This window comes from Heliconius melpomene, chromosome 7 (genome assembly GCF_056956725.1).
Source record: "Heliconius melpomene rosina isolate 202511_hmr_F chromosome 7, ASM5695672v1, whole genome shotgun sequence".
Taxonomy (NCBI): domain Eukaryota; kingdom Metazoa; phylum Arthropoda; class Insecta; order Lepidoptera; family Nymphalidae; genus Heliconius; species Heliconius melpomene.
The window spans coordinates 4,146,089-4,168,625 of record NC_140395.1 but is presented as its reverse complement, the minus strand read 5'-3'; the positions used below and the strand labels follow the sequence as shown (position 1 = coordinate 4,168,625).

The 22,537-nt window shown below is 31.5% G+C and overlaps 2 protein-coding genes across 2 annotated transcripts; one reads left to right on the top strand and one right to left on the bottom strand.

The window, feature by feature from the left end:
• Nucleotides 1-244: 244 nt before the first annotated feature.
• Nucleotides 245-3,106, bottom strand: LOC146537401 (LYR motif-containing protein 4-like). The gene is made up of 3 exons (XM_085187716.1): nucleotides 2,931-3,106; nucleotides 2,081-2,201; nucleotides 245-1,396 (listed from the first exon to the last, which is right to left on the bottom strand). Exons 1-3 carry the CDS (start codon nucleotides 3,017-3,019, stop codon nucleotides 1,340-1,342), a joined length of 267 nt encoding a protein of 88 aa, XP_085043842.1. The 5' UTR covers nucleotides 3,020-3,106; the 3' UTR covers nucleotides 245-1,339.
• Nucleotides 3,107-3,864: 758 nt separating this feature from the next.
• LOC146537400 (uncharacterized) lies at nucleotides 3,865-22,226 on the top strand. Its single transcript, XM_085187695.1, has 9 exons — nucleotides 3,865-4,022; nucleotides 11,432-11,514; nucleotides 13,493-13,662; nucleotides 15,563-16,447; nucleotides 17,642-17,816; nucleotides 18,529-18,677; nucleotides 18,839-19,016; nucleotides 19,927-19,951; nucleotides 22,019-22,226. Exons 2-9 carry the CDS (start codon nucleotides 11,441-11,443, stop codon nucleotides 22,085-22,087), a joined length of 1,725 nt encoding a protein of 574 aa, XP_085043821.1. The 5' UTR covers nucleotides 3,865-4,022; nucleotides 11,432-11,440; the 3' UTR covers nucleotides 22,088-22,226.
• The last annotated feature ends 311 nt before the right edge of the window (nucleotides 22,227-22,537 follow it).

The window sequence follows — 22,537 nt, the reverse complement described above, 5'->3', positions numbered from 1 at the left end:
TCTGGCGTTACATGGACGACGGTGATCACTTACTATCACGTGACAATCTACTTGTCATGTCCAAAAAATAATAATTCATTTCCACAAGTGGTAATTGAACCCAAACTGTCGTGTTTACAGTCTGACGCTGTCACATTGCGCTACGACGTCCTCACTTAGATATATTCACTGTTAGTATTTTATCTGTGTACTATTAAACATGCAAAGAGAACATAATTAAAATAATTGAATAATAAGCAAAACAGTCCTTTTAAATCTTTTATTTATAACAAAAAACAATACGATATTTACATTTTAAAGGAAATGCGTTATAATACATTACATTTTTTCAATTTAAGCTTATCTTCTTTTTTTATCTACATAGAAACTTTTATAATTACTTGAACCTAGTGCATTAAAAAAACATACTACTTAAAATATTTTTGTTTAAATAATTGAGTACAGATTATAAATGCAATTATATACTATTTATTTAAAACAAATATGTTAAATATCATAATTACCAGATATATTGCTATTTCTTTCTAAATTAAAAAAAGGACAACAATATATATCTACATAATTAGTTGAGAGCTTTTCTAATTTTAATGTAACCAATATCTCCTAAACAAATAGAAAAAATATAATACAATTGTACACATACAGGAAATTTAATCTATTTTTTTTTAAATTTAATATTACAGATTTATAATGGATAATACTTTGTAAGTTTGGTTTCTTTATGGAAGGGACAAAGCAAATGAGGGTATGAGTCACCTCATGGTAAGTGATCACTGCCACCCACGACCCTGTGCAACACCAGAGGAGCTACAGGTGCGATAGTGGCCTTTTTTTTGTACTGACAAAGAAAAATATGCCATATACAGAGATATTTATATTGCAATGAAAATTTCAATCACTTGAAAAACATCTTTTTATGCTTTGCAAATTATCCTGTTAATAGTTAAATAGGTATCAGAATCCTAGTACTCCATTTTACCAGAGCAGTTTAGTCTCGAGTAGGAATTGATTCCACAACTATAGCATTTGCAGTCGGAACATAGCCCACTGTAAATTATTAAGGGTTTATACAAATCATCTAACAAATTTGAATATTTTTATCTGTATTTTTTTTTCTATATGTAATTTTAATATATTACGAATATAAAATTTATTTTCTTTATAATAAAGAGATGCGACGTTGCGAGAAGTGACTTTATACAATATTAGGCTTACATATTTTTCTACAAATACATAAATCAAGTACAGAATAAAAAAACGCAATATTTAACTTCTCTTCTTAGTTTTTCCATTTTTGTTCATTTTTTTTTGTGTCTGTGGTGTATGTATTTAACATTCTTTATTGAATATTTTCAATGACAAGCTTCTCAGTTTTGTATATGTCCCCTATAATCACCTAAAAAATATAATTATTATTAGTCCTAGTAATATTATAAGTGTGACAGTCAGTGACAACAATGCACACACATAGCAGGGTAGGCAGAAGGAATCTAGGAACCTAATGTTAAGACTCTGTCTTTGTATTAAGAAACTTCCATTCCTCACTTTCTTCCAAATTCTGGTGGCAATGAGTGTTGAATGGAAGGACTCAAAATGCTGCGCTTTGCTTCGTAACCAGAACAAGAAAATTAAAATATCAAATATTTTAATTCCTTCAGTGGGAATTGAACCCACAACCTGTCATGTTTACAGTCACATGCTTGTGCCACTGCACCACAACTGCTCAATAAACGTAATTACTTATCATTACTTATTATTACTTAAAAGATGGTTTTAAATAACACAATATGGATTCATGATGAGGCATAATAAGTCAAGTTATTAGTTATAATAGTTTCTTTTTAAAATGTATCCTTGAAGTGTATAATCATTATAAGTGTAATATTTTAAGACTGTTGCAAAGTGAGATGTTTGTGGGTTCAATTTCCATATGAGTTGAAATGCACCACTCAAAATACAATGCCTCAAATTTAGCAAGAATGTGGAGAACAGAGTGTTTTAACATTAATTTCTTACTGCCTACACCGCTTTATGTGAAATAAAAAGAAAAGCTAAAAAATCTAATAAATAAGTTATATACCTGCCGTTTTATGATTTCCAAATTTTCTTTGCCATATTCAAATTCTTTTCTAATAGTTTTAGGGTCTGACAGGGACTTGCTCTCTTTGAATGCATCTTTAACTCTTCTCAAGGCATACAATCTGTAATATATAAAAATACAAAAAAGTTTTTTCTTGAGTTTGTTGTGGTACTGGGGCATAGCTTTTGAATGTAATTCCAATGGTTCTTGGTTAGATTACCATTCATCCTGGTAACAAGACAAAGCGGCGCAGAGTTATGCAACTCAAAATGACATGTCTCGAAAAATTAATAAAGAGTGGGAAAAACGTCGAAACGCCATATATCGAGAAATCAATCAATCAATCAAAAATGTCTATCTGCCAGAATATTTATCTATATGCAGGATACCCAAGATAGTGTGAAAGTAATAAGCATTGCATTTAAAAAGAGCAACTGCTGATCTTTTTGTGATTCTTTTCAGCAGAAATGCCCTCTAAGCCTGTGGTAACTTCCTGTAGGACTCAAATTAATGACATGCTAAAGTAACTTGATGATACAAGTGTTTGTAATAGCCTAATTAAATGGAGAATATTTTGATTTGATTTTATTGCATGCTGTAAAAATACTTGGTGTATATATTTTCTCCCTGCTTTTGATCTTATTGGAATTGAGTGTTGAGACTTGGTGAATTCAAAATATTATGTTGATATATATAAGCATTACGCATACAAACTACAGCCATTATGAATTGTCAAATAAACGCCAATTGTATTATCACGGCCTCAATATAAAGAAATATTTGAGAATAGTTCAAAATTGAACTCAATATTTTTGAGGTTATATAATACGATTATATTATGAAACATTACCTGAAATTGTAGTTTGTAAATTTCTGAGATTCCTTCATAAGCGCCTTATATAGTGATAAAATTTGATTCCTAGAAACATTAGCAGCCATTTTTTTAGATTTTTATGTTATACAAATACAAAGATTTTATTTTACAAATGAAAAATGTAAATAAAGAATCATTCCAAATCACGCTGATTACTTGACAGCTATAGATAAGAAATGATATATTCTCTTTATATACTATCAAATTATAATTATTTCAATTGTGTATTATATAGTTATTTATTAATTAGAATTAATGTGAATGACTAATTTAAAATAATTATATAATATACTCATTGTTTTAATATTTGCAAGTGTAAAAGAAACGAAACGTCTATTGTTAAGTGCTACCCGTGAAAAAAATATTCTGATTTGTGAGCAAAGTATTTATTGCATGTTCAAAGATAAATTTTAAATGTTTAATTACTATGTAAATTTTATTAACACAAATCAGCTTTAAGCTGTAACCCGCATGCAGCTGGATAGGCAGAGGCAACCTAGTATTAAGATACTCCATTACCCACTTTTCGCTATTTATGACTGAAAAGTTATTTATTAATGTTTTCTTTAGTTTTTGTGTTTTGTATTTACTGTAAATTTATAATCATTAGATGAATACCTAATTAACAATAGATTGTTTTAACTGGCGTTACCGAAATATTTGTTTCATCTACTTTATAATTTAGTTACATCGAAACGATATAAAATAGCCTATAGTCCATAAACGCACACACATAACGACAATAATTTAAAAAACATAACAATAAAATAATATTAAATGTCCACTCATTTTATTTCTTAAGCAATGTGAATTTTATATAATACGAGATTTACGAGAAAGGCAAACTGTCATTCAGAAGCATGAAAACACTAAAATGGCCGCAGTGGCCACCCCACTATGAAACCGCACCGCAGTAGCAAATATAATTCCCAACGTACGCCCGTTGTTCATTTTAAATGTAAATATTTATAATATATTATGTTTATAACGCACTTAACAAACAAGTTATGAATTAATACGAGGTGAAACTTTTGTTTTGTGTTATTTTACATAGAAGCCCACATAAATGTAAGTATTTGAATATGTAACAAATGTTTACATTATGCGTCTTCGTTTCGCTCGTGAGAAACATATTATTTTCGCAATAATTTCCTAATGTAGCCAAAACAATATATCTTTTATTTACTGCATTTTCTATTAACATACAATGTATATGTATCCTACTACGCTTATAGTAATTTTCTTAAGTATTTTATAGTTGTCCTTGACTTTGAGTTCAGAGGTTCATAGAAGAATCGTGTATATTTATACTGGTTGACACATATTTTAGTGTTTAATTAGCATCTGCTGAGATTTGAGTGTCATTCAGCTCGCGAATAAGGCTTTAATTCTTAAAAATATTTTTTAAAATGGAAATTCATAGTTTTGATGTTTGTAAACAATGCATTTTTTAAAATTATTATATGTGTTTTTAAATGAAGGAAGAGGTAGTCACTGATTTATCAACCCACAACTTCCTATGTCAGTTAAGAAATAATATTGGTAAAATAAAGATAGAATTTTTATATCTTCAATTCATTTCTGTTAACAGAAATATAATATAATATTTAAATATAATATAAAATTTTGTTTTTTATATTACAACACAAGATTTTTGAAACTTAATTTATTTTGAAGGCTTTTTTTGTAGTAATTAATTAAGATAGAATGATATGAAAAAGAAAGAAAGCAGCTAGGTGTAGATTTAAAGTTTACAAAAATTAAGAATCAGATAAACTCCTTGCAATTTGTATGTCTTTGGAATTTAAATACACGAAAATATGTATAAAGTTACATTAGGTAAAAATTATTTAAATACTGAAACTAGTGTCAACACATTCCATTCTCCACTTTCTGCTAAAACACATTGTCTGTTGAGAGGCAGAATTTTACAGTTTTAGTGGAGGTGCAGGTTCAAATCCCGCTACATTCAAATTTTAATATATTTTAAAAACAATAAAACTCTTAGTAATTTCTATTTCACCACAGGAGCGAAGTTACGGTTAAAAAGTAATTGCAATATCATTCTAAACATGGTAGTTAGAATAAGAAATGAAACAATACACACTATTAAAGAAAATTATACCATTGTTTCCCCATGCATGTGAGAAAAAAGTAATTAATATGATAAGATTCTAACATAATTATATTATTAAAAAATATGTCCTTACATGTATATGCGGCGTTGTGCTACGCCATCATTTAATCGCACCATGTAATTAGTTTTAATATTTATAATTAACAGGTTTACAGGTCCAAATTTCATTCCAAGATTTACATATAAAGCCAAAGTTAACAGTTTTTATTTGAAACTAGCCTACTAAGAGTAACTAGTCACTGGGCGAGTTAGACTCACACTTGACCGGTGTTTTTTTTGTATAGGACTCCTTTCCTTTATAATAATGTGTCCTAATTAATTAAATTACTACTGAGTATACACAGTGTAAACGTTTTACTCACTTCCGTTGCAAAACAATAATCATATATTATTCTCATTGAGATAACATACATAATTATTTATTATTATTCATTTTACTTATAACATAAGTTAAAAAGTCCGGTCTCTTGTCGAATCCCTGCGTATTGATCTACCCGAAGAGATGCGTATTTATAAGCGTCTTCTTTTTCTTTCAAATTCTTTTTGTGTAATTGTGTAAATGTTAAATATATATTTCACTTCTTCGAGTGGGGATCGAACCCGCAACCGTCCTGTTACAGTCACACCCTTGTGCCGCTGCGCTACGACGGTCTCAGTGTACAAAGTTATAAGTCATCACTTATCAGTTACTTAGCTCTAAGGATTTCTCGAAACGAAAAAACGGACTTTAATGCTTTATATTCCATGCAAACGAAGTTGCTAACTGTTTATTAGTCATATTTCTATTGATATCTAAAATAGTCTACTGCTGTTTACCGTATATAACAGGCAGAGGGAACTTTTAAGACATCATTCCCTACGCATCTACCAATTTTGGAAACATTACGTGTCAATGGTGGGATTCAACGCTGCGATATGTCTCGTTACCAGCGGGAGCGAGGAGTCGCCACGAAACCTCATCTCGCAAAATGACCTTGTATTTTTAAATTAAGCTCCAAAATGAAGTATGAAAGTGAAACTGGTTTGCAATAATGCATAATACACTTGAAACAATGTAAACTTGTGTATAAATGTTACGTCACTTTTAAAAGTGGCCTAACCTAATTTTTGATGTAGTTTTTAATAAAAATATAGTTTATATTCTATTATTTGTAATAGATTAGTATGCAGCTTTTACCGTATACCATGTGGCGTTCTTTGCTTTTTGAACCCGCAACTGTTGTGTTTACAGTCAAATGCTCTCGCCACTGCACCACGATGGCCTGTGGCAATAGTTGTTGTTTCCATTTCCGACCGGTGGAAATATCTAAATAAGTATAGTAAGTGAATGAAAAACAATTAAAATGTATTATGTATCTATGTATGAATATTATATGGCTATAGTAAACTTATTGATTCATCTTTCCTAGAACACGTCATTTCCTACAATTGTCGCGTAGACTATGACGTCTAAGAAACACAACGTCTCAACGGCGTCATTTTATACTATAAAATATGTTATTAAAAAATAAATTCGTCATCATATTTGTACTTGATGTCCTTGCCAGCAAGACCAGGATCATGAAAAAGTGACCAGAGTAAACATATTTACATTTTTTTATATACGTAATACGTTCCTTAAATGACTGATTGACTTACAACTTAGAAGTACGGCATATATGGTTTGAGAGTGGCAAAATTGAATATCATAAAATTACGTAAATAATCTTGTTTCTTTTCCTATATTATTAAAAATTGTCAATCCCAAATTTGACCATTTTTTATTAATAATGTTGTATTATATTTTTTATTATTTAAAAATAATTAAGTTCAGTTGCAAAGGCGCTTTGTTTTGAAAGGTAATTTTTTATTATTTTATAGAGCTATAAAACGACAATATAAATTAATAACGATAATATAAATTAATATTACTTATTATATTTTTGATAAAATATTTTGATTAGGCCTCTTTGACTGACTACTGTTCAATTAAAGTAAGAGTTATGACAATACATTTTGAAAGGTCGACTGAACAAATGTTCAAGGGAAGTCACTTACAACTAATTTTTTAAATGAAAAGTATATTGTATTACATTTGTATTACATTTGTATAATATTGGTCTCCAGTTAGATAGTCTTGATTTTAAGTAAAATGTATAAAGTCATATTTACTACGTCTAGGGGTTCGATTCCTAGAAGGTAGTATACATTAAGAAAGAACTGAAATCCCAATATATATTTAAGTTAAATTACGTTTCGTACCTCTGAAAGGGCCCCACTTTCAAGTTAGTAAGTACGCATACCATCTTAACGACATATTAGACTAATAATCTACAAAATTTCAGCTTTTTTAAAATAACATATTCTGGTATCGTGGGTTATAGGCATTTCATATATTTCCATTATTTTCAATACAGTATAGTAAATTACACCTTTGACTTTTATGAAATAACGAATGTGACCTATTTTCTTCTTTAATTAACCTAAGAGTGCCGCGAGTTTGGTGAAAAATGACACTCGTGTCTCTCTCAAAGCTTTGATTATTTTTGACATCACAGTGGCTTAGTTGTTAGGTGTCTTAAACGATGATTGTAGTTCATATCCCTTTCAAGATCATGAATCTTATCTTAAATTGTTCACTTATAATGAATGCAGCATATCTCTAATTTTTAACCGACTTCTGTAAGAAAAGGGGGCTATCAATTCGACTCTATTTTTTTTTATGTTTGTTACATCAGAACTTTTGACTGGGTGAACCGACGATGATTCACCCAGTTTGACGATTCTTTTTTATTTGAAAACTGGTGTTATCCTTGTGATGCCATTTTAATCCATTTCTGAACATGATATTCATGAGAAAATCACATATATATAGCTGAAATATCCCACCAATGTTTACGATAATTCTTTTTTTAGGGTTCCGTACTTCTTAAGCATAAAAGAAACCCTTATAAGATCACTTTTTTGTCCGTCCATCCGTCCGTCTCGTTTGTCACGACACCTGATGTCCTCATATGCTCATAGACGTGAGTGTATTTAACAAGAGAAGCCCTAAAATGTGCCGGAAGCCGCGCACATACTGTGGATGCTAATACTATGGTAGTATATGAATAACTAATGTATTATAATGTTATGTTTATTTTTAATTCTTGTTAAATGGATTACAAATAAAATGCTGTTTATATTTTTAAGATTATTTTTGAGATTATTTTTAAGATTATTTTTAATATATTGTTTTTTTAAAATTTTATTATGTTTAAAAAATGCACTTATTTGAGGGTACTATGGTTTATAAGGATAGCATCTGACTGTAAAAACATCGATGTACCCTCCGGTAAAGACATAGCGCTGTGTTGAGGCCCGCTACTCAACACACAGTGTCTCGAATATTGGGCGGTAAACGGGTTGTCTTAACACGTAATCTGTATAATATATAGCAGGGCTACAGGCGGGCTACAGCGTGAAGCGAAAAAAATATGAATATTAAAATTCTTCTAACATAGTGTAAAACAAAACTCCCTGACTCTTCGTAGTTACGTAACGGTTTTTTATGCGGTTTTCCCTAATTGATAAGAGTGATTCCTCCTTACCTAGTGTTTAGATACTCTATTCCCCACTCTCTTTCAAATTATTGAGACATAGTGTGTGTGTTGGTGGCACTCGTCGCCGCGCCGTGTTATGTTACTAGAGCAAAGAAATAAAAAAAAAATAACAGAACCGTTGCGGTTACAGTCAGACGCTCTGCCACGGAAATATTTAATACTTTCAATTTCTCTTCCTAGTTCCTAGTTAAGGTAAAGGCGTTGAGTTCCTCCACTTAATACGCAATGCCTCAAGAATTCCTCCGAAAGTAAGGAAAAAAGTGTTGTAATGGCGAACACTAGGTTCCCAGGTTCCCTCTATTTTTGATGCTATGTGTGGTACAGCGGGAAATTCATAAACAAATAAACATTTCAGTCTATGCGGGTATCATTATATCTATAAGTAGAACTCTATATTATATAATGAATATAACCTCAACATCTATTTAGTAGTCTGTTAGTACGACTAACGTCTATGACTCAGTAGTTGTATGCTAATCATAGTCTTGGCAAAAGGGTCACGCGTTCAACTTTCCAATAGCGATAATTTACAATATTATAGGTTCCCTCTGCCTACTACGCTGTGCGGGATAAATCGTGAAAGGCAACACAAATTTCTAAAATAATAATCAAGCTCACTTCATATTGGATTAGAATTAAATAAATCGCGTACATAAAAAATTTGCCAATTTTGCAAAGTACAAGATTATTACTTCGTAATCTTACTGCATATTCATTCCACACGTTTAGCGGTTATTTTATTTTCAATCTAATTGCTATGGAATAAGAGTTATTTTTATGTTAAAATAGCATTTTTTGTCTTATAATATTTTAAAAAATCACTAGAAACAGTAATGTATATAATTATTTTACTTTCCACTACCGGCCTACATCCGACTTCGCCCGCTTGAACTACACAATTCTTTGTTTACTAATCAGCATTAATTTAGGCTACTAATAACACTATCATTTTAAAGACAATATCCACATCTTAGAAACTAAAGTCAACTAATTTAATATAACAATTTTTTGTACCAAAATACTAATGAAAAGTACATTTAAATCGATAAGTCGTTTCTTAACGAGAGAAGAACAAGAAGACAACAGATTTTCTCAAATATCTTCCATGCACATACAGAGATCATTTACAATTTTATTATATATATAGATTTTTATATAAATAGCATATTATGTATTAACAATAGCGGTGGGTCCGCAAGTGTTAAATGGAAGACTTCCTTTGACTTCAATTAAATTCACCGCGAGCCAATTTTAGTATTCAATTCGGTTTAGGTGGGTACACTATCTATAGAAACAATAGTACCTATCTTTCTGTGCAATAATGACGTATTTGCATTTTTTATCCCGTATTAGCAGGGAAGCCAGCGGGAACCCGCGTGTTAGGAGACTGTTTCATATTAAGACACTTCCGTTCCCCAAGTTCTTGCAAATTCTTCAGGCATTGCGTGTTGATTGGCGGAACTCAACGCCCCGAATTTGCTGCGCATGTTTAAATCGAACCCACATACGTTGCGCCTCGACGACCTCAATTATTGCACTAAATAAGCCATAGCATTTAACTAAGTCCCGTTTCATCTGCAAAATAAAGCAGTATAGAGGATATTTAAGTTTTTTCAACTAAACATTAGTATTTTATAAGTTTTTTCGATGTTTTTGAATATTTAAGTGGTTGTTTTATTTTCTTATATTGTACATTTGGTCGAAACTGATAGAAATAATTACGAAAACAAGTTTTTTCAATTTTCCAATAATAGATCTGAAGGGAGATTGTTTTATTGGCTTTTATATACCTACTTCATATACACTTAGTTTTGCCCGCGGCTTCGTCGTCGTGGTCAAATAAAAAAAACTACGATTTGTGTATTACAGTACCTACGGCAGGTACTACGTAAATGAGTAATGAGTTCGTCGATAAATGCATTATCCGAAACAGAAATATTTTTTAATTCGCACCAGTAGTTCCTGAGATAAGCACGTTCAAACAAACACTAAGGTATATAATATTAATATATTTTATCAGTATCGTAATAATTTCAATAAATAGTTTACCTAGAATGGGTTATAACGAAATTAACCTTATTATAAAATGAAGATCACGTGAGCAAAACCGCGAGCGGAATGCTAGTTCAAAATATATAAAACAAAATAGCAATGGTTTATTCGGCAGAAAGTGGGGAACGGAGTGCCTTAGCACTAGGTTCCCTTTGCGTACCCTGCTCTGTGCAGGATACAGCATGAAGCTAAGTGTAATTGTCATGTTTACCACCAAAATGGCGATAGTTATATGTTCAAATATCGCATCTATAACAATTATTTTTTTATATAATGACGACTATATAAAAAATAAGGCCTAGCTTGGTAAAAAAAAGAAAAGTTTGAAGGGCGATACGATGTTTTATATCATAGCTTTTACGACAGTTGTTCATAAAATACAAATATTTACTAGAGCGGGAACTAAACCCACAAACTCAGTTTGCAAATAGATAATGTGCACACAGCAGTAGGGTGTCCTTTCTAATTAACTTTAGCACGGAACCTTGTAAAAAGTAATGTCATTTCCTGTAGATGCATTTTTAATATTAGGGCGTACGTATCGACCCAATTTTCTTGGAATACAAGGGGTTTATTAAGTTGAAAAATGTACATTCTTTTTAAGGTAACTTTTTGGTGTAAGAACTTAGAGTATTATCTAAACATAGGTTTTTCTGAAACTTTATAACTTTTAGTTATATTTTTAACGAATTTTCTCCTCTTTTCAGTACAAATACATGGCACGCGATGTCCACCAGCAATGGGATGACGATGGTTACTCCGATCGAGACAGCGATGACAGTAGTTACAGGTTCGTAATCTTTCCTTTGAGGCCGTACCTTACTTCAGGTCCTGGCTCCGTCACCAGACCAGCTCGATGATACCATTTGTATCTTCGCCTCTATAAACGTGACGTAAACATACTAAATGAATTTAATTTCTACGGTCACTTAGACGAAACGCGACGTTGAGTTACGGCTCTCAACATGTAGTGTCCTGAATTCAGGCTAAAAACGGAGAACAGAATGTTTTGGAAAGTAAGCTTTCTGTGCCTCCCCGATAATATTCAATGTGTAGCGAAAAAAAAAATCAAACAAATATTTTTCATTAAAAACCATTCAAGAACACGAAGTTTTTAATTTATTGAACATCTCACGCCATTGTTCTTTGATTTTTGGTAACATTGTTTTATTTTTTTAGAAGAATCGAAACTGTGACCCAGTTCATAATAAGCTGTGCCAATATTACTCGTAGGTACTTCGTTAATAACGTCATGTATGACAAAAATAGAGCAGTAATTTATAGATGTGTGGAACAATATTAATGCTAGCAGTAGGCGTAGGTATATGTAACAAAAGTATTAGTTATTAATATATGCTGCATTTTGCTTAGGTAATCTAGTGTCCCGACACTCTGTTTACCGTATATATTTCCCTTAAGACACTATATACTTTGCTCTTCGTAGCGTCTGCAAACGCCACAGTGGTGGGTTCGATTCCAACTCGAGAAATAAATATTTTCATTTCCTCGCTCTGGTAACCAGATAAATCGCGGCGTTCAGTTCCGCAACGCAATATCACGAAAATTTGTGTTTTAACACCAGGTTCCTATGTTTCTTCTGCCTATCCTGCTATGTGCGGGATACAGCGTGAAACAAAAAAAAGCTAGTTATTATACGAGTATACCTCACATTCGTCCTAAAAATATATAGAGCATAACAAAAATATATTCGTGCGTCAAATTTCATTTGGAACCACTCAACCGTTACCGGATTGACTAATGTTTAACCTAATATGTTTGTTTCATACATAATTCACTTTAACAGCTGGTTATTAACCTTAGACACGCAATGGTTTAGAATTAGCCGGAAAGTAGGGAACGGAAGTGTTTTAACGGGAACGGAGTCTTAACACTAAGTTCCCAGGTACCCTCTGCCTACCCTAGATAGCAGGTTTCACATGTCTGTGTTTGTGTGTATGGATGTATGTGTGTTTTTAGCCATTAGTCAAAAAAATATTCATCCGTTTGAAGATTATCAGTTCTTTATTAATGATTGTTTACCTTCTAAAGCAAATTAAGCCTTTTCTTACGCAGTCAGAGAAGCAGCAGAATTTCTGGTCAGAATAACAGAGCAAGCATCATCTTTATACATCCGACGTGGATGTAAATAAATGCGGGTGATTCGCAAGGCTTTATAAACAATTATCATTAACTACTTCCATACATTAGAATATAATGATCATATCATTGTAATGATAATTATGCTGATATTTTTTATCTATTTGTATAGAGCATTTTTTTTTTTATAAAAACGAGAGTATTTTGTTTGGAACAATAGTAATACCAATTTGTGTAGTTTTGGCTTTGATTCTCATTTGGAGGAAATATACTATTTTCATTTCCTCCCTGTACAATACAAGGCGCGGCGTCGAGTTCCGCCACTCACCACGCAAATTTGAAAGTTTAGCGGAGCGTGGGAAACAGAGTTTCACTACTAGCTTACACTGGTATCTCCGTGAACTTAATAATTTTTTAAAACCGCAAAAATCAAAGGTCTTATAAAATTTAAGCTATTTATCTTAATTAAATTTTCCTTCCACGACCCTCGTGGCGCAGTGGAACAACATTTGACTATAAACGCGATGATTGTAGGTGCGATTTTTATTCGAAGGAATTCATTATTTTCATTCCCTCTCGTTCTAGTAACATTGATAAAGCGCGGCGTTGAGTTCCGCCACTCAACACGCCATGTCTCAAAAATTAAAAGCTAAAAAAAAATTGTCTTCCAGATACGATCAACATCGTCGGCTTCTACCGGGCGAGGTCAAGCTACAGAAAGAGAAGCGGTGGGCGGTGACATTAGTGGCCAAATTCTCCTTAATAAGCACAGCTATGATACTGTTCTGCGTGTTCCTCTACATACCTGTGTACAATAGAGCCAACGATCAAATACCTAAAGGTGAGTTTTACTATAATATGAATAATGTTAATTATTAGCTTATGTTAAAAAAACAACCTCTATGTCATTTGTAAAGTAACTAATACAAGAAACTAGTGTAAGAACTAAGAACTCCTTTTTCCATGCCTTATCTTCTGAACTGATCACCGTGTTTTTTTTTATTTTCACGATAATTATGGATTCGATTCCTACTGGCAAAATGCTTACATTTATTTTTTTCGGACCTGGAAGGAAATAACCTATCTACAGTAATAGTGAAGATTAAAAATATACAATATTATATTCATAGAAGCTGTGCCGTAGAAGATGTGTCTTAAGTAATACATATAGTTTACATAATATTATAAGAAATATGCGGTTATACTATTACATAAGTGACCTTCTAAAAAGTAGTAAAACTCGTCGCTTAAATGAGTGATGTTACTCTCCATAAATCTTTATAGAAGTACTAAGAAATGTTTTCCGCTGTGGTAGACAAAGCGCGGCGTTGAATTCCGATATAGATATATAGATATATCCAAATACTTATTATTTACTTCATTGTAAACATTGCTTCCAAATCGTTTAGAACATATTTAGTATGCTAAAACTAGTTGCCCGATAAGGTATCTTTGAAAAAACAAGTTTTTATTGAAAATTTCATACCTAACGTCAAGTTCCTAATGCGATTATAGACTAAAAATTTCATTGAACATTTAAATAATTTCTGTAAATATATAATTTATAGTGTTAAAATATAAAAGAAAAAAAAACTATTTTCTGTCTGATTAAAAGACGAAACGATATCTACTAATATTATATGGCTCATCAGTTTGTTTGACTGAACGCACGAATCTCAAGAACTACTGGTTGGGAATGAAAAAAGAACTGTGTTATATAGTTCTTTATCAAAGAAGACTGATTTTAGGTATTTATTTATTTACATCAGATCACAAGCGGGGTGCCTCAGGTAAATATTAAGAAGTGACAATTTAAAAAAGAATTTTAAAGAAATGTATAAATTTTCAAAGTACACTAACTAAGTATGCAACAAGAATGAAATAATAAAGTATAAATAAACATCTTGTGTTTCTGAATGTAAATTTTGACCGCATTTCTACTATTAAAGATAAACAATTCAATTTCAATAAAACAAAACGAGTCTAAGCATTATCTATGAAACTAGAGATCACGAGTTTGAACCTTGTATCAGAGAGAAATCGTGATTACCATAAATTTGGCGAAAGTGAAATGGCAACTGACATATAAAATTTGTCATGTCATGTAGTCAAAACTGACTTGTGAGTCATTTTAAAGTATGTTTATTGCTGTTTTTTATTATTTAATTTTTCTGTTTTGTTTTTTAGTGCGGCTTCGCCCCTTGTCTTAAATAGAAATAATTAAAAGTTATGTGTACGGCATTGTGTCTCTAGTCTCGTTTTAATATGTCATGACATATTCTATGTGTCTTAGATAGTTCTGACACAAATTTTTTTTTCAATTCAAACCAATTGTTCTTGAGATTAGCGCGTTGAACGAAACAAACACTTCAGCTTTTGTAATATTAGTATAGATTTAGTCAGTGGCATCGCTCTCAACTCTCTCTTAAGGGCGTAATCAACTCTTTGGGAGCCAACCTTTAAATATTTTTGTAACCCTTTTGTTTAGACAGGATTTTTTCCTTGTATTTATTGACTATGCACGCATATTTATTATAATCTACTATATATTCCTTCATTTCTTTTAGAAATTAACGTCTATAATGTAAAGTTTTGTAGATTTATCCAATTACAATAACAAAACAATGAACTAATTAACAAATTCAGCCAATAAAGTTCTCACAAAAACTATGGAACGTATGGAATTCCATAAAACGAATATATAAACAAACTAAATAAAACAGTGCTTTTTTTCTTTACAGTCGCAGTAACCGGATGGTCAGTCCACACAAACAGGGACACAAAAATTTACGTTCAGCCAGACAATGTCACAACACTACACGAACCAAAAGATATATGTCCAAAAAGTAAAAGAAACGTGAAAAATAATCTATTCTTACTTATAGTTGTCTGTTCTTCCACAAGTAACTTTGCCCAAAGGCTAGCCATACGAGAAACTTGGGGCAGTTATCAGAATTATCTGAATACTTCAAAAGTTTTTAACTTAGTTCAAGAAAAATATAAAAATTATAATTATACTTACGATTTATTTGAAGAGGTTAATACAGTAAAGAATGTTAATTTAAGTGCAAATAGAGTAGATAGGCAAAAACGAGATATAACTAGCATCGGTCAGCTCTTACCTAAACTGGCTAAAGTCTTAGAAAGTAATTTGATCAATGCTGAAAGTGAGGCTCCAGTAGAAAAGAGATTTGAAGATGAAGATGACGAAGAAGAAGAAGAGATGTTGCCAGAATTTGATATGAATAAAGAATTAAATGAGCAAGATAATGATTTAGACATGGATTACGACTATCAATCGAATATTATGAAAATTCCACCAAAAGGCTACGAAGATGAAAGTCCAGATTTGGACAAAATATTGACAATGCTTAGAAAATCCAAAGATTTGCCAAAAGAGGAGCTAATTGAAAAAGAACCGACCATAACTGGAGTAGATTATAAAGTTGTATTTTTATTAGGATTGCCATCTCAAGAAAATGATACCGAAGTTCAGGATAAAATTGAGGAGGAAGTTGAAAAATATGGGGACATTATACAAGAGGGTTTCATTGATTCATACAACAATTTGACATTGAAATCTATTATGATGTTGAAATGGGTCACCAATAATTGTAATGAAAGTGGTAAGTGTTCACATTTTATTTTAATAGGTTTATTTTACAGCTTCATAAAAAAGCTGTAAAACAAACCTCTCCTCGAAATACAGAGGGAACTTAATCCTACTTCCTGTTGTCTGTTGGGTGGCGGATATCAACGCCGCGCTTTCTTTTTTTGCCAGAGCGGGGAAATGAAAATGCAAATAATTCTCTTATAGTATACTAACTTTTACCCTTTACCCAAGGTCTCGCCTGTTTGGTCAAATGGAAATAATTAAGATTATTGTATGATTATTGAACGTGACATTCACTGCCGACATGTCTCTGACCGCAGGTACAGTGACCTAGGTCAAAACGATTAACGTAGTCTAACTTATAGACGTAAGATATATAAACTATCCAATACAATTTTTTTTTTAATTTGAAGTAGTAGTTCCTAAGATTAGCTTGTACAAACCAAAAAAACTCTTGCTTTGTAATATTAAGTATAGATTTTATTCCATGTCCACATAAATGAGTAGTTTAAATAGTAATTGAAACTAATTAGGATAACATTGACTTCAATTTTGCCTGTTTGCTATTTAACTAATATAATTGATTGTTGTGACGTAACTGCAGTCTGAAGGTTATTTCCGCTGTAAACGCTTGAAAAACAAATATCAGATCGCGTTTCCGTGATTCTCGCTTGTTTGTAGATTCGAATCCCGTTTGGAGTTATTATTTTGATAAATTTTACCGGTCTTGTTAGATCAAACGCAAATCGGCGTTAAGTTCCGCAACTCAGTTTACAATGGACGTGGTGGACAGAAAGTTTAGAAGTTTCTCTGTGCTTATACCACAAAATATGTGACTAGAGTGAAAATAAAAAAGTCTAAACAAAAATCTCAAACTTACACCCGATAAATAGGTAAATGTAGGTAAATGTAGGTTTAGGTCTTTCAAAGGACGTATCAGTTATAATGCGGTTTTCACTCAAAGACATAGCATTTTTATTTATTTATTTTTTTATTTATTATTAGATTAGCAAAAAAATAGATTTATAAATGATTCTCTTGCAGGACACGGAGAGTTTGTGTTAAATTCTCCTTTATTCTCCACTTATATTGTTATATAATAGTTTTATTTAAACAAAGCTTTTCTTTGTATGATATCTCATATTTAACATATTAACGATTTGAACTTACTATCTTTTGTAAAACTTAAATGAAAATTTATTTTTAGTCCGCTACATCCTAAAGACTGACGACGATATGTATGTAAATGTGCCAAAATTGGTCCAAAATCTGAAGAACAGGTCCAAGATTCACGACAGGATAAGACCTCAGGAGCTGGAGTATATCCTTATAGGTGACCTGATATGTGGAGCTCGTCCAGTGCAAGATGTTGGGAGTAAATGGTAAGATGTGAGAAGATAGTAGAAAAACTGCTTTTTGTTTTCCGCTCTATCCCGGCTTAATTACTGAGACATTCCGTGTTGAGTAGCGGAATTCAACGTTATATTTTGTCTATCGGAGGAGAAAATTGTTTATATTTTATAAAAAAACCAACTTTTTTAAAATGTCTTTTTTAAAGTGTCTTTTTTAAAGTTAAGATTTTGGTTTCCTTATTAAACTTACTAAAAAAACTATTCCACTTAAAAAACTATTTAATTACTTCCGTTTTTATTTCTTTGTTATATGCATTAGAACTGAACTGAAGTCGATTTTTTTTAGTATGATATAAGTGCGGGAGATGACCCTGACCGCAGGTGCTATCGCGTACTTCGAAAACCGTAATGTGATTTATATATAGATTATATATAGCCTTCCTAAATAAATGGACTATCCAAAACATTTTTTTTTAATTCATGCCACTTAGTAGTGGCAGTAGTTCTTGAAATTACCGCGTCCAAACGGGAGCTTATTTCCTTTGGGGGCTCATTTCCTTGCACTGGTAACATTAAAAAAACTCGGCCTTGAGTCCCGTAACTCAACACGAAAACAGGACTGTGCGTGGGGAACAGAGTCTCAACGGTAGGTTCCTCCTCCGTCTACCTTGCCATATGCGGGATACAAAAAAATACTTAAGATTTACCTATCCTCAGGTTAATTTTGTGTTCTTATCCTCAGGTACAGTCCACGTTACATGTACGGTGCGAGAGTATACCCTAGGTACCTGTCCGGTACAGGATACGCCCTGTCCGCGCCCACTGCCAAGGCGCTGTATAAAGCAGCTTTGACTACTGCATATTTTCATTTGGAAGATATTTATATTACTGGTAAGTTTTGTTAGAATTTGTTTAGATTTGATATCGGGAATCTAGTGTCAAGACACTCCTTTCCGTTGCTCACAAAAAATTAACTTGTTTTTGTGTTCCCCGAATTATACCCCTGCCTTTGAATTTGAACCCAAAACCATCTGTATTATCAATGTTTCCAGGCATCTGTTCGGTGAGAGCGCACCCTCGTATAACGCCGCGCGACGAGCCGGGCTTCTCTTACACAGCAGTGGGGGAGGACGCGTGCGCCGCCCACTCACATTTCACCGCGCATCGTGTCCTCCCGCAGCACATGCGCAGCGTTGAGCTACGTTTGGGCAACGTGGATGAGGTTGATGTGTGAGTTGGACTTGTATTTCTATTTCTCATGTGTCTAAATCAAATAATTTTGTTTAAACTTGTTTTAACCTCCCGGCCGCGGCTTCGCCTGCGAGAACTACACAATTATTTATTTACATATCTGAATTACTTTCGTGTTCTAATAAAATTGTTATTTTAAACACAGTATCGTAAAGTTACTAACTAACGTTTAAATTAAATTATTTTCTAGCAATTTTGTCGAACAAAATCGATATACAGGATGGAAGCGTCAGCGCTCCTTTTACGGGAACAGAATATAGGGTAAAATATTTCAAACTCATACCTAAAGAAATTCATCAAGGTACCTGAACAGTTTGGACGAAGGATTTTTTTTCATTTCATGATGTTTATCCGTCCCTCCTGTATCCAGAGATACTAGTAACGTATACACGTACTACAAAAATACTACTAAAGGTTAAACAACTTTGAACTTTGGAATAAGTTAAATATTTATTTACGTTTATATTTCATTTTGAAGAAATGGAAATAGAGCGAAGGCTCTGGTGTCGAGACATAGCGCGGTGTTGAGTTCTGCCACTCAACACGCAATGCCTCCAAATTTCGGCAGAAAGTGGGGAATGGAGTGTGTTAACACTAGGTTCCCTCTGCTTACCCTGCTGTGTGCAGGATACAGCGTGAAGCTGATTTCAATTTTTTATTTAGCCTAATACAATAAAAAAATATTGTATTAATTTAAAAATTAATATCCCTCTAAATAATAATCTGCGCAGCGTAATAATCCATGACTCGTCGACCGTACCGTATGGTGGTAGCGACATTACTTGCAAAAGTCTATTTTAATATAAAGTGCTTTGAATTTTATTTTGTTTATAACAAATGCCTTTATTCCATTTTTTTTATTTTATAACTAACATAATTTTGTCCACAGGTGCGAAAGAAAACGCTTAACTCAGGTAAGAAAGGGACGATTAAAACCGAAAAAACCGATCAAGAAACCTCTACGACAATCTCTTACGTAACTAAGGACCTGTTTTACTAAAAAAAAATAGATTTTTTTTGCAAAAAAAAACTATATTTGTGTATACGTATTTATTTTGGCATAGCTGGTTAGATTTCACATTTTTTGCTTCATTTTTGGATTTTGAGTTCATTTTCGAGCGTTGTTTGATTTCATTTTCATTCATTCAAATATAATTATTTAGACAATTCAATTTATTATAAGAAATTAATAACTTCGCTGTAATTTCCATTTTTGTTTTTTTCTTTATGGAGTTCGTTGATGTTTGAGCATTTTTTTACTATTCATTTGGTTAGTGAGTGTGACATCATTTACTTAATAGTTACAAAGTATTTGTTTATACCACAAATAATATTATTTTAATTTATAGTTTTAAAAAATTAGTAATACCAGTGTTATATTATTGTATAGATCTGATTTTTAAACGTTAATACAGATTAAATAAAAGTATGGATCAAATTGAAGAACAAATTTATATATAACAAATAAATGTCACTTTTAAAAAAACGACAATTTCTATTAAAGATCTGATTTTTATTATTATTATTGTTTTAAAAAATGGGTCCTTAGGATTAATAGGCTTGTGATTAGATTTAACATTAATATAGATTATAAATTATTAACTTGTTCTACTTTTTTTTTTTAAATATTTGGATGTAAATTGTTCAGCCAGTGCTATAGTTGTGACAATTTATCGAAATTTAAAAATATAATACGTCATATATTAAATTGTTATAATGTATAGAAATTATATAGTGTTTGTAAGAAAGCGCATAATTTTGATCGATTGTTACTTAATTGCCTTCTATAAAATAATATTGTAATGTCAATAATTAACTTATTATTATATACATATATAAAAAGTAGTGGTCTAACTTAAAAAAAATATTTTTGTTTTTTTGTTTTCAGTTTAATACCGAATTTTTCGTAATACGTAAAAAAATTATGCATATATTTGTTTTGTTAACTATGCGTGTGCCAAAATCTGTTTGTTTACGCAATTTAATAATAAAAAGATATATTTTTTCAGTTAGACCTCCTTAACACCGTAACGCATGTAATATAAAATAATAAATCTTCATTAGTATAAGTTTCGATTTAGCTTCTAAGACGGTGTGATAGTAGTCCTGCCAAGGGTAATAGTGAGGGTGCCTTTCTAACACGATTTTGTTAAGGATTTAAAAAAAATGTGCGGTGTCTTACAATACATTATTGTTGCTGTTTTTATTGTTTTCGAGGATATCTTTCATTTAATCGAGTGGGTACAGGCAAAAGCTTAAAAAAATGCTTTTGCTTTGTCTGTTCGTGTATTGTGTTTCGCTGTTACTATATTTAATGACTTTAAAGACGAAATGTGACAGAGTTACTTTTCAAAAGTCTCTTATATAGAAAAAAATAATTTCCCAAGATTTGCTTTAACCACATCCGACGACAGTATAAAATTTTCATAGCATAATCCCTGATCCCCGACCCGATCTTTACCAGTAACATTGTTTTTAGACTTACGTTTTAGCTATTATTTTCGAGGTGCATACTGCAACTCAGACCTTTATGCTAGTACTGTTAGTAGCTAGTATTATAATAGCATTTTATTTAAAGCTATAGCAGCGCTGCCGGCAGCGTTAAGTTCCGCTACTCAACGTTCGACGATATCGATTCGTCTTCAAACTAAATTATCTTTGTAACAATAATAATAATAATAACTCTAATTTTGTATTAAATCGCATTAAAATTGGAAAAATAATACCTAAACTGTTTAAATCCTTAGCAAATCGTATGATGCGTAGTATTCATAATAAATAATAATTTAAAATTATTATTATTAAAATTGTATATTTAAAATGCTATAATAATAATATCTATATTACTAATATAATATTTTTTGGTCACACAGCTTATTATCTCACTAGTCATTTTTGTAAATAGTACAAAAAATCATTTATGTTTAATTTATTTTTTTGTTGTTTTTGTACATTTTTCATTTGCCTTTTCTAAATTACAGATGAAAAAACCTAGTGGAATATACGTTGTATACAAGTATCTGCGATTACTCGTCGCGAAACATTGCTAAGGATCGACTGTTTACAGCCAAAACCAGGTAATAAAGGTTGTTTATTTTTTATGAATTGCAATTTTTATCTGTAATTTTACATATATACTCAATATAATGATTTTTAATGTTTTTTTTATGTAAGTGCAATATCAAATCATTTTGTTTAAGATTTAAAATTTTTCATTTCGATTTTTTTATTATGATTTTGTATTTTTTTTATTCTTAAACGGTTGGTTACCTGGCTTTGATTGTAAATAGTTAATAAAATATTTAGTTATTTGTGATTAAAAAAAGAAATTATAAAACGTATTTAATTAAAGAATGTTAGATTTTTTATATCAATTTCTATAAATTTGTATAATTTCTTTTTTTGATTCAGTTTTTGTATAAAGATTTATAAAGTATTTCAGATTTAAAGATACGTGTATTATGACGTCCCGTTTATATTTTGATATTTTGAAATAAGGT

Excerpts from the sequence above, each read along its gene's own strand:
- LOC146537400 (XM_085187695.1), top strand. The coding sequence starts at position 11,441 with ATGGCACGCGATGTCCACCAGCAATGGGATGACGATGGTTACTCCGAT. Across the intron at positions 13,663-15,562 it reads CAACGATCAAATACCTAAAG|TCGCAGTAACCGGATGGTCA; the intron begins GTGAGTTTTACT and ends TTTTCTTTACAG. Across the intron at positions 16,448-17,641 it reads CAATAATTGTAATGAAAGTG|TCCGCTACATCCTAAAGACT; the intron begins GTAAGTGTTCAC and ends ATTTATTTTTAG.
- LOC146537401 (XM_085187716.1), bottom strand. The coding sequence starts at position 3,019 with ATGGCTGCTAATGTTTCTAGGAATCAAATTTTATCACTATATAAGGCG. Across the intron at positions 2,202-2,930 it reads TTTACAAACTACAATTTCAG|ATTGTATGCCTTGAGAAGAG; the intron begins GTAATGTTTCAT and ends TATATATTACAG. Across the intron at positions 1,397-2,080 it reads TGGAAATCATAAAACGGCAG|GTGATTATAGGGGACATATA; the intron begins GTATATAACTTA and ends TATATTTTTTAG.